The sequence below is a fragment of the Triticum dicoccoides genome, chromosome 2A (genome assembly GCF_002162155.2).
Source record: "Triticum dicoccoides isolate Atlit2015 ecotype Zavitan chromosome 2A, WEW_v2.0, whole genome shotgun sequence".
Lineage (NCBI taxonomy): Eukaryota > Viridiplantae > Streptophyta > Magnoliopsida > Poales > Poaceae > Triticum > Triticum dicoccoides.
The window spans coordinates 181,032,317-181,051,935 of NC_041382.1; the positions used below are offsets into that span (position 1 = coordinate 181,032,317).

Below are 19,619 nucleotides of genomic sequence, written 5' to 3' on the forward strand. Positions count from 1 at the left end.
ATGGTGCATAATATTTCTGATTCAGGTCCTGTAACTTTTGCCTTTCAAGCTCTCGTATTTGGTGTCACGCTGGAAAAAGACGCAACAAGCCCGAGGAAAAAAAGCAGTCGTATTGGAGAAACGACATTTCTCCAATTTCGGAAGTGGCAAAGTTTCCACCTCATCATCATCAAGAGCGCAAAATCATCGTCAGCTATCCATCGCAAGGCACCAGCACACACACTGCACGAATCCGGCCGAAGCTGTGTGCGACCCGTACACGCACGGCCGACGGGAGCGCCTCCGCCTCCGGTCAGCCCGGCCCGGCCCGGTCCGGGCCCGGCTTAGGCCACCTGTACGGCTCTACCCCTGCATCCTCCGTTGGTCTCAACAACGCACGCACCCCTCTCACACCGTCGTCCTCGCCAACGCCAGCGCCAGCGCCTCCATTCTCCCACTCCTTCCATTCCACCCAGCCACGCTCGCCGCCTCGCAGGAGCTCACGGCTCGCAGCCGCCTCGTCGTCCTCCTGCTCTCCGCCGGAGGAGTGTGGGCTGGCGAGGCGTGGCGTGCAGTGAAGATCCACCCCAGCCGTGAGATTGGCCACTCTTCTTGGTAAGCGCGCCTAACTTCGTCCGACGGATTGTCAGCTGCGTGACACTGTGCTTACCCGATCCATCCATCCATCCATACACCCACGGTTCGATGGATCTTTTCGTTGCTGCCTGCGTGCGTGCGTGCAATCGAATCCAAATCCTTTTCGTTTATCTCCTCGTCAGTTGGTAACACGGAGATTTGTTAGCTGCGTGGTGCTGTACTAATCCGATCCACCCACCCATGGCTGGATATTATGTCTTCTGTTTTTCGGCGCGCGAGATCGATCTCAGTTGACCGTGTATGACTTTGAACCCAAATTGCGGGTGCACTTTTTTCTCCCTCGCCCCCCCTTTATTTTTGGGTGCTGATGAGTGTGGATCGACCATATCCTGTAATTTCTGTCAAGTGTTAGTAAAAATGGTGGTGAGCGAAGTGACTGCAAAATGCAGCCGTGGTTGTTGAAAAATTACTTTTTTGGGGGTTTGATTCGTCGTAGTAATACCGCCTAGATTTGGATTTTAGAGTAAGAAATGTTTGAATGCGGAAGTAGTTTATGCTTTTGCACATATTATGTTTGCTGGACTTTTAAACTCTGGTCGTCCTTACTGCTCATTTTGGGGAAGTTTTTATCCATTTCCTAGCAAATGTGTAATTCAAAACTATGCATGTTAATAATGGTAAATTAGACATTCAGACACCGTAGGTACAAACAACTGCCAGGAGCAATATCTACAGAAGAGGCTACCAATTGATATTAACCCAGTACTCTATATTGTTGGAGCCTAAATTGTTGTATGGTTTGTTGGAGCCTCAATTGTGGGCTCAATCCCCAGGATTTTTTAGAACCATGCACTGAAATCCAAAGCAATGTTCTAATACGAATTTTTTACATGGTGTGTTTGACGTAATACCTGTTGCCTTGTCCGTGCAATGATCATTGTGACTTCTGTTCCGTAAACTGTGGCTTCTATTCTCTCTATGTTCGGTACTTCCGTATATGAGTGTTTCAGCTATGCTGTTATCAGCTGCTAAGTTTTAGTCAGATCTTAGGTGGTCCAGACTCATGCCTAAATGTTGTTTCCTGGGCCATATTCCAGTCAGAAAAAAATGGTTGAATCCATTGATACTTGTACTGGGATAGTTTGCCTTCTTGCTAGCTTGGGAGTTATAACTTCTTATTTTATGAACAATTATAGTAGTACTCGATTCAATCGGTTCTAGAAACTAATGTCACTTTTTTAGGCTGCAACAAACTCCTGAATTTTCTATGCATTGCATATGAAACAACAAGCTAACAAATTTACCATCTGTAGGTTTTAGGCACCGTGAGTTACTTTTCTTTTCCTGTTTAGATGTAGGTTAGCTAGTGCCCACAAAGTTACAGTTTAAATATGGGAGGAATGATCTGCTTGGCCACTTGTAGTTCTGCAGTTGGCAGCTGATGTTGCTATAGTTCAACATGGCACTAGCAGATGGCTGCCCTGCAGCCAGTTTCAATGATAAGAACACTTTTAGATGTAGGTTGTTATTCAAGAGGTCCCCAAGACAAACATTTTAACCAAAACTCCAGTAGAAAAGGTAACTGAGTTATGTGTTAGCATATGTGTTGTGAGTTACATACTTCGTTTCTACTGTTCACCAGATCTGGTACCCCGGCTTGGCGAGCATTCCCCCCTGCCCCCTCATTCTGATGCAACCTTTTCTGATCTCCCATGTGGCCTTCTCCAGCCAGAGATCCCCTGTCAACATCCTCGTGAGCAATGATCCATTCAGTTTATTGTGAATTTATTTGCTGTGTATGGAGTAATACCACTTGCTAAGCTAGTATTCCATATATATGGGATGATTTGTTGGACTAGAACCCCAACTGTCATGGAAACATTCTACAGGATTTTCTAGAGCCGTGAGATATCAGTGTTATAAACACTTGTTTGTTCTTGGCCCATGTTTCCTTGTCCAATTCTTTTTCTTACAAATGCAAAAGGATGATCTGTTAAGACTTTAATCAATGTCTTTGGCATATTACACAATATCACCTGGTTCATGCAATAACTCATTCTTACTGTATTCCTTCAATTGTAGCTTTCTGAGTTAGGATCTTCGGCGCCCATGTGCATCCTCTTCTATTAGCTTGAAAAAGGTACTCCCATGTTTTCACAAATTGTGAAGAAAATATCTCTAAATTGTGCAAAAATATGTGTGCTAGCAAAACCTTGTGCTAGAATATGGCAGTTTATTATCTGTACAAAAATGCAAAGAGATAAATGACTAATGTATCAACTATGCTCGTACATTTCTCATACAGCTCAGAAATATACATATTTTGACTCAATTATTTGCTATAGCCTGGTAGACATATACTCGTACAATGTGCGCGTATGTTTTTTTACTCAAATTTGGAAATGTACAAGTGCTTTTTCCCACATGTGAGCATACACACCCTAAAGCACTCATGTGTTTATTATTCTATTCTCTGTATGTTCCGCACTTCGTGTTTTGAGCTATGCTGTTATCAGCTACTAAGTTTTAGTCAGGTCTTGGGGATGGTCCTGGTCCAAACTCACCTACGCCTCATTTATCTCAGGAAACTAGTTGAAATCAATTGATACTTATATCAAAGTAGTTTTCCTTCTAGGCTCCTAGCTAGGTACATAGTTGTTACTGTTATCTTTATTTGTTTGAACAGCTACTTTCGTTGCCATATTTTGTACTGTTAGTAAATAAGTTTCTCGATAGTTCTAGTAGTACTTGATTCACTATGTTCCAACAGACACCTTAACTGCTATATGCTTCTTTTGTGCAGTATATCTGTGAATACTAAGGCACAAGTTGTCCTTTGAAATTTTTGGTCTGGCTAAAGCCAATTTTATATCCACCAACTTTCATGGTAAGAGTATTTCCCTTCTTATCTGCATGCAAAGTATATTGCAGATTTATCCTAGGTTTATGTTCTGCTGTTCAGATGAAAGTTGACAAAACATGGACTAATATGCTCTCTGTCCTTTGCTATGTTACAGATGGATTATCTTGAAATCAAGAACGGAGAAGAATATCTGGTAAATCTGTTTATTCATGTATATATATTATATCAGAGCTATGTGTTTACATATCATTGATCCCAATCTCATACCTCCGTTTTTCTTTTTCTTTTGTGTGTGCAGATGGGTCCTATTCAAATCAAGGATAACGAAGGGAATCCTGAAGAGATGCTTGTTGACCAGCCGCATTTTCTAGAACCCATATGTCCAGAGGAAGTCAATGAAGATACACGAGTATACCCTCGTGTAGGGGATGAGTACCAGGTGGAAGTTCCAAATCTAGCAACAGAAGAGGAACGCATGAAATTAAGGTCTTTGCCAGTTGATGGTAGCAGAATGTTCGGTTTTGAGTATCCTGTGGTAGTTGGATTAACTATTCCAGTCACATGGACCCCAAATACAAGCACTCATGTTAAAGGAGAATGGAGGGAATTTTCAGGACACACTTTGTGTGATTCAGAAGATGATCATAACAGCCACATCAGTGCAATTATCCCAAGAAGTTTACCTCAACACAGCATTTATCCAGATTGTCTGCGCTGTAAAGTTGAATATGATGATCATGGTGAGAAATTCCCAAAATCTGCTGGGCAAGACATGTACTGCTTGCCGAAAAGCGAAGTTTTAAGCTGTTCTTGTGTAAAGAGGGAAGTCAGTGATTATATTCCATTGCCTGGAATGCCAAGATACTTCTGGTCTGTTGAAGAGGAACAGACTTTACTTCTTGGTCTCTACATTTTTGGCAAAAATCTTGTTCAGGTGACGAAATTTATAAAGAGCAAGACAATGGGAGAAGTTCTATCCTACTACTATGGAGAATTTTTTAAGTCTGAAGCATATAAACGATGGTCTGCATGTAGAAAAGTAAGAAGCAGGAGATGTATACTTGGGTTGCGTATATTCTCTGGTTCCAGACAGCAGGAACTGTTGTCACGTTTGCTTGCTGGCGTAGCAAGGGAAGTTCAAGATCCTTTGCTCGAGGTGTGTTGAACTTTAATTTCCTCCTTTTTGTTCCTATTCTTTTACTCTATTAGATCCTTTGAATCATTGGCACATGGAAAGCCGATGTTTTGGGATGGGCTTCCTTTCATTAGCACAGCCACAATATTTTTCCCTGGTATGATCATTACAATCATATCTCTTCTGCTTTTGAAAAGTCCTGGAATTTTGTATACTTGTTCACCTCTATTTAATTATGTTGCTGTTGTCGTCGTCTTACTTATTTTCTGTAGGATGCTCCTGCATTTTCGCATAGCATGTCTTTGCATTGATGTTCACCTATACCAGTTTATGCTCCTGCTAGTTTTTTCGAGAGGCTGACAATTATATATTACCATCTGCAGGTCTTCAAGACATTCAATGAGGGGACATCTGACTTTGAGCAGTTTATTTTATGCTTAAAGTCCACAGTTGGTGCACAGGTTCTTGTAGAAGCAGTTGGAATTGGCAAAGGAAAGTATGACTTGACTGGATTTGCATTAGATCCTAGTAGAAACCATGCTATTTCGGGCCGTGCAGAAATACCTATTGGCAAGGCTTGCTCATCGCTTTCGTCTGGAGATATCATAAAATATTTGACTGGTGATTTCAGACTAAGCAAGGCGAAATCTAATGATCTATTTTGGGAAGCTGTCTGGCCTCGCTTACTTGCAAGAGGGTGGCACTCCGAGCAGCCGAAAGATTCCTCACTAGTCGGTAAGCAGGCCTTAGTCTTCCTCATTCCAGGTGTAAAGAAATTTTCCAGAAAGAAACTCGTCAAAGGAAATCATTACTTTGATTCTGTCAGCGATGTCTTGAGAAAAGTTGCATCTGAACCAAGGCTGCTTGATTTTGGAGTCCAAGGTGATAATAATGGAGGTGAGGTTAAGATTGCAATTGGATGGGTCAATGATGTTGAACCTGACAAAAGCACACTTGCTGACAAGAAACCTGCTTCCTATATCCGGCCCAGTGAACCAGGGTGTTCCCCTGAGCTTATGAAATTTACTGTGGTGGACACTAGTTTTGGTAAAGGGGAAGAACCATGTAAGGTAAGGTCACTAAGAAATCTACCTACAGATGCCGGTCATGGCTACAGTTCTTCACCACATTCCGGCGATTCTGTCAGTGTGAACTCAGAAGAACATTCAGATTCAGAAGACAGTTCTGAAACTTATGAAGATCTGGATACCGATGAGAGGAAAACTGATGCAAGCTATGTTGACGAGGAGAGAAAAAACAATCCCCCAACTGGTGATAAGATGGATGCTGATGCACTTCATAAGATTTCTTCCTTTCCAGGCAGAGTCAATGGTCACATTTCAGTTGATCAATGTGTTGGCACAATGAATAATGTCTGCTCTTCCACTGGAACAGTTCTTCCTGTTGGTAATCAGAGGATACATGCTACCAATTCTTCAACTGAAATTAATTTTCAGTTTGATCCAAGAGTAAATCCTGAACCTCAAGTTTTCTTAGCACCTATGCCAAAGAGAAGAAGGTTAGTTTCTTTCAAGAATGAAAGAACTGGTCGCAAAGGAACTGCTGTCAGTAAAAGACATTATGGGAAGCAAGCTGACGCCCCACTGCAACCTGTGCCTAAAGCAAATGAAGCAAGTGCAGGGGCCAACCCTTTTGTATGGAGCACAATTTCAAGCTCATCAACCAACATAACCTTTGGCACTAATAGCAATCACACATATTGCGGACAGCTTCACAATGTGGCCCCTAATGTTGAAGTGGTTTACAAGGAAAAAGCTCAACGTAAGCATGTTATTGATCTGAATATCCCTCAAATGCCTTCTGATTATGAGTCGGCTACAAGTTATATCCAACCTTCATCTGACAATAATGCAATAACCATGGACATACCTATGCATCCCTCAGAAAACAAGGAGGCGGATGACTGCCTTCCAGATATCAATACCTCTGGTAGTGCAATCTTGAGTGAGCAGCTTTCTTTCAACTCGAGGAGGCAGAGTACCAGAAGCCGCCCACCAACATCCCGAGCTCTGGAAGCTCTTGCATGTGGCTTCATGGGGAAGCAGAAAGGTGGGGAGGGAAATTTCCCATCTTCTAGCAGGAGCAGCAGACCTGTCCGACGACCACGAAGATCAACTGATGTTACAGTTCCATTTCCTTCTGATGGCGTCGGGAGTGGTTCTCATTTTAGTGACCAAGCCATCGCTGTCAATGAATGGCGCATGAGTAATAATCAGTTTCAAATACTTCACAGCGCCCCCTCAAATAACTCCAGTGAAAAAGGGACTCTTGAATTGTTTGGGGCAGACAACTCTACTGATAAAGGAACTCGTGAAATTGTCTGGCATTCTGTAGATGGCATGAAAACGAGTAAGGAGCTACATGTGCAGCAATTGCGTTGAATTGTTCAACCTTCACAGAATGAATTTGTTGCTGGTTAAGAGAATTCCATGATCTTGTGGTTAGAAAGCAAAAGATCACAGATGCCAATCTGTCAAATTTCTGTTTTGGGTTAGGAGATGAATCGAGGAAGCTTATACAGATAATTGTGAATTTCAGCTATAGTTCGGTGCATTTCCGGATGTTTGGGCTTGATTCTTGTCAAAAACATATGAGCCTGAACTAACATGTGATGGATGTTTGCCGTCATTCCTTTTGATTCCAGAAGTGAAGGGAAAAAAGATGAAGAAAATGGCGAGTGCAAGAATCGTGCCCTCGTTGTTAGGATGCCATCTCATGAAGCTTTTACTTCGTTTTATTTATGTGGAGATTTTTCTGATGAGTTATACCTGTACTCTTTACCTTTTTTTGCCTGTACTATGTGGAGTTTCTAGAAAACTGCGTAATCGTGTGCCCATATAAGAACCATAGCTTAGCTGAACTTTGAAGTCTTGCATTGTCCCGTAATTCAAAAAGGAGAACGCAAAATAGACATGTTCATTGCATATTTGTTTAATTTATTTTTTTGCTAGTGCCGTGTTCCAAATGTTCAAATTTCTGTAGCTTTTGCTCTTTTAGTTTGAGTTGCAGGTAGTGACAGTATATGGGACTAGATTTGCTTAGCCGGGTATTGTGGCTCTGTAACATTTACTAGTTGTGGGTAGTGGCAGTATGTGGGGCTAGATTTGCTTAGCCGGCTATTGTGGCTCTGTAACATTTACTAGTTGCGGAACCGCGCTTTGAATGTTGGCTGAGGAGAAAAACACTCAAACATCCCATTATTGATGCGTCCTAGTTCTAGAGAAAAACTACATTAAGGAGTATTTTGGCACTGCTTCTATGTCGCAAAACCTATGTTTCGTAAGGCCAATTCTTGATCAAAGACTAAAAAAGTACTCCCTCCGTTCATTTTTGTAAGACGTTTTAGACATTTAAGACAGCACCTAAAACAGTTCAATTTCAGTTGTCTTAAATGACTTACAAAAGTGAACAGAGGGAGTATATAAATAAATCATGAAACGTGTGGATGCCTTATAGTATAATTCAGTGGAGGGTAACAGATATACACCAAATGTTCTATACTTTTTAATGCCCGAAATAATGAACTTATGCTGCCTAGCCTTATAGTTGGCCAAAGAATACATCAACAGTAGTCCAAAGAATAGTTGCATTGCACACACGCATGGTACATATAGGCATCGAATTCAACATACAAATTTTACAGGCAAAACTGCCCATGCTTTGTCTCTAGGGGAAAACTTCCCTCGCTGCAACTGCCGTGGTAACTGCATGGCCTGTGTCCCCTCTCCATGCCTCCTCTCCCTTCGGCCATTCATGCCATCTGCGGGAACAAACTCCGGTTGTGTCTTCTTCAGCAACCATCACATCCATGAGACGAGACCATGGGCCTTCTGAGACCACCATATATTACGAACGGAGGCAGAGCTGCTACCTCGGAAGCGAAGGCATGGTCTGCAGAGGCCCTTTGCCGGCGTCGATCCGGCCGGAGCCCGACGCGAACTTGGCCGGGTCTATCCGGGCCGAGCCCGACGCGAACATCTTCCGGTCGATGGACAGGTAGCGGTTGGAGCCGAAGGTGCCGGTGCTCTCCATGGACCGCATGTACTCGGAAGCGTTGTTCTCGATGATGAGCGCGTCCTCCAGCTCCCGCGCGATGTCCTCCATGCTCGGGCGGAAGGTCGAGAAGGACTCGGTGCACGCCGTGGCCACCTCCAGCACCCTCCACATGGCCTCCGAGCAGTACTGCCCCTTTATGCCAGGGTCCACGATCTCCTCGATCCTGAAGTCCCGTATGTATGGCTTTGCCTGTGTAACAGTGACCATGTCCATGGTGTAAAATTGGATGAGCTGATGACACTTCAGAGTTCTGATAATGAAACTGAAGTTACTGTTTTCGATTTTCCTGGAACAACCGTGAAATGTATAACTAGAACTAGCAGCAGCTGTAGATAAAAATGCATGGTTTGTGATGGTGTGCAATGAAAACTTACCCACTCGACTAAGCTCCATTCGCTCCGAGGCCTCTGAACATCGAGGGGCTCCCTTCCGGTTACGATTTCCAAGAGAACCACCCCGAAGCTGAACACGTCACTTTTGGTCGATAACACCTGAGTGGAATAGTATCTAAAAGATATGGAGTATTCGCAATCAGATAGATGGTAAAGCAATGGATACATAATATGCAGTGCACAAAAATAGTACTACTATCAATACAGACAGATTTGTACCAATATTTCGCATGGTGAAATCAATGTACAAACTTACTCAGGATCCAAGTATCCAGCAGTGCCTCTCACTTCCATTGATGCAACACTGTCGCCTTCTTGAGGTGCATACTTTGAAAACCCAAAGTCGGCAACCTTACCACACATGCTCTGATCCAGAAGTATGTTGCTAGACTTAACATCTCTGTGTATGATGCAGCGGCCAGCAAAATTGTGAAGATATACTAGTCCTGAGCAAGAAACAAATTTATGTTAAGTTGTAATAACTCAAAAGAAGCATTTGCAGTTTTGCAATATCAAAATATTTGAAGAGGAAGAATGAAGATAAAGTAGCATTTAGTGGCCGTAAATTACATAAGAACAATTAGTTCAAATCCTACTGTAGATAATATCAAGAACTTAAAAAAAACATTAACTACACTACTAACCTTTAGCAGCACCAATGCAAACTGATATTCTGGTTGGCCAATCAAGAACTTTTCGTTTTGATGCCTCACCTAAATGAAACAAAAATCAGAAAAGAAGGATCTTAAGTTGAAAAGTAGCTAAATCTTCACAAAGCTTTATACCGTAGAGGCGATCCTGTAGCGAGCCATTGGACATGAGTGGATAAACCAAAATCTGTTGATCCTTTTCACAGCAATAGCCAATTAGAGGGACCAAGTTGTCATGCCACACAGTAGAAAGTAGCCGTAACTGTCAATCGACAAATTCAGTCGTTAGAGGAACTTTGTGCGCGAACTGTGTCAATTGATAAATTCAGTGAATTTCGTGCGCAAAATGATTATTTTAGTACAAAGATACTGGAATAAACAAACTAACTGGAGCAATTGAGCATTTATGTTAGGGGCGCTGGCCAAATTACAGGTTATAAGGATGCAAGTGGCATGCCGCTAAGCCCGCAAAACCTCACGGCTGGTATACAAATCGTACTAAGTAACTGAAATGGCATCAATGCACGACTCAGGCGACATACAGCATGAAGCGGACTTATGCGGGTTGCTGCTTGCATAGATTACGAAAAATCACTGGCGAGAAGAGTGTTATGCAACCTGAACAATATTTTTTTTGTATCAAAAAATAAGAGCAACCTATTGCCGGCATGATTTCTTTATGGAGGTGTGTGCAGAATCTGCCATTACCTCATTGTTAAACTCGCGTGTTCCCTGAGTCGATGCAGGTGAGCGGACTTTTACTGCGACTTGTTGGCCATGTGCTAGAGTACCTTGATAAACAGCTCCAAACCCACCCCCTCCTATCAGTTTCTTGAAATGATTTGTTGCACTCTGGATTGATTTGTAGGAAAACTGTTGTACTGCAGGATTTGTAGTTATATGGATGCTGCGTTCTTCGAAAACAGGATCTGCATTGACCAGTATGAAGAAACACATTCATTTGTTCGTTCCATATTTTCCTCATTTCACTAATCTAACAAGATATACACAGCAGCAAAATAAAGGTTTCTGATACCATGCACATGCACAGATGAACTCAGTGATGCACACACAATGAAGAGTTGCGCAACATGAGCTAACTACACAGGCAGGTGTGCACAATATCTAATAGCTGTGTGTGGCAGCAGGGGACATACTTGTTGTAGAAGCACAGTCTGATTTCTGAGAGCGTCGTTCGCGTTTGTTGAAACAAGTGAAGAACAATCCCAGTGCAAAAGTACATGCCAAAGATCCTCCAGCAAGACCGCTAACAACAAATGTTCTCTGATTGGCAGCTCCAGGTGGACTACTGTGCTCTCCAGCAGCACAGCCTCCATCGCTTTATGATTTTCATATAGCAATTTCAGCAGAATTATGTCACCGTTAATAATGACCAGATCAAGGTGAACATCAGAACATAAATCTCACCTGAAATCCAGGTTGGTAGACAGGCCATCAGGTAGCTGATTGCTCAACAAGGGGTTGCACTTCACTGACCTGGATCAACAACCATGCTTGATTAGATCATACTGACATTAGAAGCATTCAAGCATATCGAATGCAAACAGAATGATCAGAACTGAAAGCACGGGTCTATATAATAACATTTTAATTTGAGTGATGCCTAGGATCCAACCAGTAAGACCCAGGATGAGTTTGTTCTGGACAATCACATTTTATGGTAAGAAGTGGAACAAGGCAAACACGCTTACAGCTTCAGCAGGTGAGTGAGAGCAGAGAAAGATTCCGGAATAGACCCGGTGAAGTTATTGCCCTGCAGATCACTGCACCCACAAGTAATAAGAACACATAGAAAATCTCTAGAACAAGGCATTGAACATTCAAAAAGAAACACAGACACTGAAGCATACATCTCAGTTAGCTCCGTCAGGTTCCCGATCACGGCAGGAATTGGCCCTTGTAGTTCCTTAGAAGAAAAGTTCCTGTCCAGACACCAGCGTATATCAGATTGGTAGCAACCGCACACCACCTCTCAGACTCAATGTCTCTAGGGTCTTAATTCATATGGTAAAATAATAAAAAGAGGCACATATATGCCAGTAAAAAAAGCAGGGTGTGAACATTATCACTATCCCATGGGCACTTACAGCTTAGCTACGACCTGGTTACCATCTAGTAATCGGCAAGAGAAGCCTTCCCAGGCAGATGGGGAGCACGGGTCTCCTCCATTCCATGACTTGAGCATCTCATGTCCTGGGTTCCTTTCCCATAGCTCCTCCTTGAGTCGCTTCGCCACATCCACTGCACAACAAGGTCAGCAAGAAAGTCCATATCAGGTCAGAAAAACAGGCATCGGATTTGGCAGTGAACAGCAAAATTAAGCGTGCTTGTCACATCAATCACATGCAGAGTACTTTGGCACCGAAGTTTACACCGATTCAGCCAATCGGTCGAACAGACCAGCAGCAAGACCACACTATGCAGTCATGGCGACCAAGCTGCCCAAGAACTGAAAACCTGTCCCCAAATTCTAACTGGCCTGGTTCGGTGATCGATCGATAGTTCAGGGGCTGTGCTGCTGTGGTATACGTATACCTTGGGTGAGTCCATGGGGCGACGCGGCGGCGGCGGCGGCGGAGGTGATCAGGAGCTGCGCGGAGAAGACGAGGAGGAGGAGGAGGGGGAAGCGAGCGACCATATCTCGGGCCCGGCAGCGACCATACGGGCGTGGCGGGCGACGGGAGTGCTGCCGCTGCCGGCCGGCCGAGGGGGGAGAGGGGGTGGTGGAAAGGGTCAGCACTGGGCGGGCGGGTGGGCGGGCGGCTAGTTGGCGCTTTGTTTTGTATAGTTTCGCCGCTTGTCTGCTGGTGCTCGGCAGCGGCACAGTCGGAAGGGTGACGCGGCCGTCGACAGCGACCGCGCGCTTGCTCTGTTGTTGCGCTCTGCGGGCGGCACTGTTTGAGCTCGTCATCGGAGGATATTCTTAGGACTTGTATCCTTCTCGGAGCTCAACGCTACGGTACATGATTGACCGTGAACGACGGTCCCTTGTTTATTTGTTTTGCCTTTTTTTTTCTTGACGGGTTGTTTTGCCTTTTCTTTGTATATGTAAGGGCATCTAAGAGCATCCATCCAACTGATGATGATATAAAATAAGGCATCCAAAAAAAGTTTTTAGGAAGGAGAGAAGATTTCAGAGTAGAGGGAAATTTTCTGACGTGTCAGATGATGTAAAATAGGGCACCACAGAACATGAGCTACGGATGGAGTTTAAACTTTGCATTTGCAACATCATCATACACATAATCAACACATATCAAATGGAACTTCAAAAGCAAAGCATAGTGCATTACAAACACAGACACAACTACAAGCATAGCACATAAATGCATAGTCACTCAAATGCCATTGCCTTCATTTTTTTTCTCCGGAAAAACTTCCAATCTATTCATTTTCGATCATGGCAATACAACAAACACCAGAAACAAAAATTACATCCATATCCGTAGACCACCTAGCGACGACTACAAGCACTGCCTTCATTATCATCACTTGTACTTGCATCTTCAATTCTTCATGGGCTGCTTCCTCTCCCATTGGCTTCATTATCTTCATTTGCATCCGAGGCACCATCCATGTCACACATGCCTCCTTACATGACACCACCCGTGGCACACATAATGTAACGCCCTGAGACCGTTGCGCCAGGTGTCGTCCAGTTATTCGCTGTCGTTGTCATGTCATTTGCTTGCGTGTTGCATCTTGTCATGTCATCATGTGCATTGCATCATCATGTTTTAAAACTTGCGTCCGGGTTCTCCGAGTTCTCTCCGTTGTCCATTCTGAGCCCAACCACACTTGCACACGCCCGCGGCATGTCCGAAATAGTATTTTATAAGTGGCCGGAAAATGTTCTCGGAATGGGTTGAAAGTTGGCATGCGGTGTTGTTTTGTTGTCAGTAGACCGCCTGCCAAGTTTCATCGCATTCGGAGTCCACTTGACGTCCCAACGGATAAATATAGCGGCAATAGTAGCCGGTCTAACGTCGGACGTTTTCGGCCTCCGGAACCCCTGCCGACTGCATCTCTCCCCTCTTCTCTCAGACCAGCCCGCTCTTCACAATCCGCCAGACCCAGCCTAACCCTCTCTGCACGGTACATCGACCCCTCGCGCGTGTCCGAAGCTGTCCCGGACCCGAACCGGACTGTCGCCACTGTTGTGTCCGGAACATCCCCAAACATCTACAAAACGTCTCCGTTTTGTTAATTGGACTCCCTAGCATATTTATTCTCGTATGTCGGATTTCGATCGGATGATCCAAAAAAATCCCTTCTTCCCTTATATATAGTCTATCCCTAGTCCATTTTGGACCTAACCCTATTTCCTAGGGATCCTCTCAGCCGCCGCCACTACTCCCCATCACATCGCCCAGATCCGCCGGCACCCACCTCCTCTGTTTCCGTGCCTGACCAACCCCGCTCCTCCTCCCGATCCCCATGGTTGTTGTTTCCCCGTTGACCCGCGTAGCAGCAGCTCCATGTCGGAGCTCCATCACCACCTGTTGCCCCTCGCCGGAGCAATACCAGCAGGACTGTGGCCTTCTTCTCCCCCCTCTGTTTTTCCTCATGCTCCCCGGCTCTCTCTCACGATCTCCCTCTCTCTCTTTATTTCATCTGCTGCAGGTCCCAAGCACCTTGTTTCCCTCCTCCCGTGCCTCGATCCAGGGTGGATCGGGAGCAGCGCCACCCTGCGTCAACCGCCGGAGCAACGTCCTCCCCGGCGAACCTCGACCTCCTCCGAAGCCATGGAGCCTCCCTGCCGTTCCCGACCTCAACTCCCTCTCGTCTCGCCATGGCATCTCCGAGCCCAACCATGAGTAGTGGTGGCCGGAGCTCGTCTTCCCCACCCGCACGTGCCCGCCGTCGACCAGAGTCGCAGGCCACCATGGACAGCCCCAGGAGCTCCCTCGCAGCCGCCTGGATCTGGCGTCTCACCGGAGACGTGTCCTCGCCGGACCCCGCGAGCGCCGCCGCACCTTGACGCCAGCTCGTCTCCACGGCTGGATCCCGCGCCGTCCCGGCCCTGCACCGCCCTTGCCTGTTCCCGCGGCGCCCTGAACCCGTCGCTGCCTTTTCTCTTTTAGAACGACGACCAGCGCCAGCGACCGCTCGACCACGTTGACTCGATCGAGTCAACCGCCAGATCCACCGCGCCTGGACCGGCCTCGTCCCAATTCCAGGCCCAGCGCCTCGCCTCTGCTGCCTGAGACGCGCAGCGCCTGCTTCCCCTTCGGCCTTCAAGGCCAGCTCAAGCCGGCCCAGCCCAGCCGCCTGCCTCATCCGGCCCAGCATCGCCCCTGCAGGCCTCCCTCCTTCCACCGACTGGGCCAGGCCTAGGGTGAGCAGCCCCCGCAGCGCCCCTCCTCTATTTTTTCCTCCTGTTGGGCCAACTTGTTTCGGCCCATTTCTATTTTTTTCCTGTCCATCGGATTTAGCTATTTTTCCCAGAGAACGTCAGTTTTGCAGAAAAACCCTCATACTTCACGCATTTAATAACTCCTCAGCCGTGCATCGGTTTAAAATAATTTATATATGAAACTTGCTTAAAATTATGTGTAGATTAATAATATGTCACTTTATTGCCATGTTTAAAAGTTTAAAATGCTGTTTGGTTAAATTTGCTCCTATGCCATGTTAAAATGATTTAATTCATAACTATTAACCGTAGCTTGAATTTAAATAATCTTTATATGTAAATGGGGTAGAAAAATGCCTAGTTTAACATGGTGTACTTGTTTCGCATGTTTAATACCTCTAAAATTGTGTTTAGGACAGAACAGTACCAAACCTAAAAATATGCATATGGGGATTTACCAGAATTGTTGTTTGTTGTTTCCGGCCTCATTTAAACTTGACTAGACAGGTAGTTTTCTTTTGCTTCACCCTCTTGCCATGTTAACCAACATTTAATATTGTTGAGTACATAAACGAGATCGAACTAAATAACGTGTTGTGGTGTTTTGTCAAGATGCAACTCGTTGCATATTGAGCTCCACTTAATTTGTAGCTATGTTTGTTGCACTTTGCCATGCCATGCTTCATTAAACCGGACATGCATCATACTTGATTGTGCATCATACCATGTTCATGTGTGGTTTGTTTACTATGTTGTTTGCTCTTTTTCGGTATTGTTTCTTCGGGTTGGTTCCGGTAACGTCGTGTGTGTGAGGACCCGTTCGACTACGTCCGTTTGTCTTCTTCATGGACTCGTTCTTCTTCCTTGCGGGATCTCAGGCAAGATGACCATACCCTCGAAATCACTTCTATCTTTGCTTGCTAGTTGCTCGCTCTTTTGCTATGCCTATGCTGCGATACCTACCACTTGCTTATCATGCCTCCCATATTGTTGAACCAAGCCTCTAACCCACCTTGTCCTAGCAAACCGTTGTTTGGCTATGTTACCGCTTTGCTCAGCACCTCTTATAGCGTTGTTAGTTGCAGGTGAAGATTGAAGTTTGTTCCTTGTTGGAACATGGAGATCGTTCCTTATTGGAACATTGTTTAATTGTTGGGATATCACAATATATCTTATTTTAATTAATGCATCTATATACTTGGTAAAGGGTGGAAGGCTCGGCCTTATGCCTGGTGTTTTGTTTCACTCTTGCCGCCCTAGTTTCCGTCATATCGGTGTTATGTTCCCGGATTTTGCGTTCCTTACGCGGTTGGGTAATAATGGGAACCCCTTGACAGTTCGCCTTGAATAAAGCTCCTCCAGCAAGGCCCAACATTGGTTTTACCATTTGCCACCTAGCCTTTTCTTTCCCTTGAGTCGGCCGGCTCAAGGGTCATCTTATTTTAACCCCCCGGGCCAGTGCTTCTCTAAGTGTTGGTCCAACTGAGCGATGTCCGAGGCTACTAGGGGCAACTCTGGGCTGGCTTACCCGACGTCTTGCTCATCCGGTGTGCCCTGAGAACGAGATATGTGCAGCTCCTATCGGGATTTGTCGGCACATCTGGGTGGCTTTGCTGGTCTTGTTTTACCATTGTCGAAATGTCTTATAACCGGGATTCCGAGTCTGATCGGGTCTTCCCACTAGAAGGAATATCCTTCGTTGACCGTGAGAGCTTGTGATGGGCTAAGTTGGGACACCCCTGCAGGGTTTTGAACTTACGAAAGCCGTGCCCACGGTTATGGGCAGATGGGAATTTGTTAACGTCCAGTTGTAGAAAACCTGAAGTTGACCTTAATTAAAATGCATCAACCGCGTGTGTAACCGTGATGGTCTCTTTCCGGTGGAGTCCGGGAACTGAACACGGTGTTGGAGTTATGCTTGACGTAGGTTGTTCTAGGATCACTTCTTGATCATACTTTTATCGACCGTGCTTTGCCTTCTCTTCTCGCTCTCATTTGCGAATGTTAGCCACCATATATGCTAGTCGCTTGCTGCAGCTCCACCTCATACCTGTTACCTTACCCATAAGCTTAAATAGTCTTGATCGCGAGGGTGCGAGATTGTTGAGTCCCCGTGGCTCACAGTTACTTCCAAAACCAGCTTGCAGGTGCCGATGAGTCCATGCAGATGACACAACCAAGCTCAGGAGGAGCTTGATGAAGATCTTGTCCTTTGTGTTGTTCCGTTCTAGTTGATCAGTAGTGGAGCCCAGTTGGGGTCGATCGGGGACCTTTGTCGCACTTGGGGTTCTTCTTTTATTTTGGTTCCGTAGTCGGACCTTGATTGTATTTGGATGATGTAATGCTTTATTCATGTATTGTGTGAAGTGGCGATTGTAAGCCAACTATGTATCTCTTTCCCTTATGTATTACATGGGTTGTGTGAAGATTACCTCACTTGCGACATTGCTTTCAATGTGGCTATGCCTCTAAGTCGTGCTTCGACACGTGGGAGATATAGCCGCATCGAGGGCGTTACACATAAATCCTCCCATGCTACCTCCCATGGAAGGCATGAATCCTCTCATGCCACCTCCCATGAATCCTCCCATGCCGCCACACATGGCATCCATGCCACTACCCATGGCACCCATGTCTCCTCCCATAGACCTCATCGCCAACACTTGGTCACGACAAAGCCCAACGTATGATTTTGCCTTCTCATTAAGACCACATGTGCCCATGGACATAAACTTTTGCTCTTGTTCCATGGCTTGGATGTGTTCTTCCATGGCCATCTTCCTTTCCTCAACTATCACCTTCCCCTCCTCAGCCACAACCTTTGCCTCCTCTGCTGCCGGCTCCTCTCCTTCGCCACCGCCTGCCTCTCCTTGGCCACCGCCCTCTTATCAATTTCTTTGAATTTCATCATTTTCCTTTCTCCCGCCATCTCTTTTCTTGCATTCATGATGACGTACATTGATTCCTTCATTTCATTGTCTCCTCCATTCTTTGCCTTTCTTTCTTCCATCGGGCCTTTTTGTAGGAGCAACTGAGTTGGGAGTGAGGCTTCTTTTTTCCTTCCTCGCCACTTGATGCATCATCACTGTCCTCCTCCTCCTCATCATCATCATCATCATCAACTACTGTTGCATCTCCAACCGAACTCTTGGAGTTCTTCCTAGGAGCTTCATATGTATCGTGGTTCTTCCACTTCTCCTCATGTTCAAGCTCCGTCCAATAATAATGCAAAGTGGATGGTTTGCCTTTCTTTGCCTTTTTTCTTTTCCCTTGTACTCCCTCCATTTACTTATACAAGGCCACTATGAATATACATTTTACATCTATATAAGGCCACCAATAGTAATCGAGGCAAAAATAAAGGGTCCTGATAACGCCCACATGTGTGGCATACTAGACATCCGCCCATACACCTGTTGGGAAACGTAGCATGCAATTTCAAAAAAGAATCCTACGCTCACGCAAGATCTATCTAGGAGATGCATAGCAATGAGGGGAAGAGTGTGTCTACATACCCTTGTAGAACGAAAGCGGAACCGTTTGACAACACTGTTAATGTAGTCGAACTTCTTCTAGCTCCAACTGATCAAGTACCGAACGCACGGCACCTCCGAGTTTTGCACACGTTCAGCTCGGTGACGTCCCTCGCCTTCTTGATCTAGCAAGACATCGAGGTAGTAGATGAGTTCCGTCAGCATGATGGTGTGGTGACGGTGATGGTGAAGTGATCCTCGCAGGGTTTCGCCTAAGCACCACGAAGATATGACCGAGGGTGTAAACTGTGGAGGGGGGCGCCGCACACGGCTAGGCAATTGTCTGGTGTGTGCTAGGCGCCCCCCTCCTCATATATGTAGGTGGGAGGGAGGGAGGAGCAGCCATAGGAGACACCCAAGTAGGAGGAATCCTACTTGGAGTCCCTCCCAAGCCGTGCGCCCCCCTGCCATATATAACTGAGGGGGAAGGAAAGAGGGAGGGGAGAGGGAAGGAAGTAGGAATCCTAATCCACACTTTCCTTGCCCTCCCCTCTTTCCTTCTCCTCCTCATAGGGCTGGCCTCTATAGGGGCGCACCAGGGCTGGCCTCTATAGGGGCACACCAGGGCTGGTGTGTTCCCTCACTTGGCCACAAGGCCCATATCTTTGCCGAGGGTGCCCGAAACTCCTTTCCGGGGACCTGATAAGTACCCGATACCCTCCGGAACACTTCTGGTGTCCGAATAACATCATACTATATATCAATCTTTACCTCTCGACCATTTCGAGACTCCTCGCCATGTCCGTGATCTCATCCCGGATTCCGAACAACATTCAGTCACCAAATCACATAACTCATATAATACTATATCGTCAACGATCGTTAAGCGTGCGGATCCTACGGGTTCGAGAACTATGTAGACATGACCGAGATACCTCTCTGGTCAATAACCAATAGCGGAACCTGGATGCCCATATTGGCTCCTACATATTCTACGAAGATCTTTATCGGTCGAACCGTTATGACAGCATACGTAATTCCCTTTGTCCATCGGTATGTTACTTGCCCGGGATTTG

General features: G+C 45.6%; 2 protein-coding genes across 2 annotated transcripts; one reads left to right on the forward strand and one right to left on the reverse strand.

The window, feature by feature from the left end:
• The first annotated feature begins 347 nt into the window (after positions 1–347).
• Positions 348–7,545, forward strand: LOC119354091. The gene is made up of 6 exons (XM_037620792.1): positions 348–594; positions 2,659–2,716; positions 3,380–3,463; positions 3,594–3,632; positions 3,738–4,595; positions 4,958–7,545. The coding sequence occupies exons 3-6, from the start codon at positions 3,461–3,463 to the stop codon at positions 6,974–6,976; spliced, it is 2,919 nt and encodes a 972-aa protein (XP_037476689.1). The 5' UTR covers positions 348–594; positions 2,659–2,716; positions 3,380–3,460; the 3' UTR covers positions 6,977–7,545.
• A 494-nt stretch (positions 7,546–8,039) lies between these two features.
• On the reverse strand, positions 8,040–12,450 carry LOC119354092 (nodulation receptor kinase-like). Its single transcript, XM_037620793.1, has 12 exons — positions 12,250–12,450; positions 11,802–11,955; positions 11,565–11,636; positions 11,406–11,477; positions 11,122–11,190; positions 10,851–11,032; positions 10,402–10,622; positions 9,829–9,955; positions 9,688–9,756; positions 9,300–9,489; positions 9,026–9,158; positions 8,040–8,840 (listed from the first exon to the last, which is right to left on the reverse strand). Exons 1-12 carry the CDS (start codon positions 12,350–12,352, stop codon positions 8,463–8,465), a joined length of 1,770 nt encoding a protein of 589 aa, XP_037476690.1. The 5' UTR covers positions 12,353–12,450; the 3' UTR covers positions 8,040–8,462.
• Positions 12,451–19,619: the final 7,169 nt, after the last annotated feature.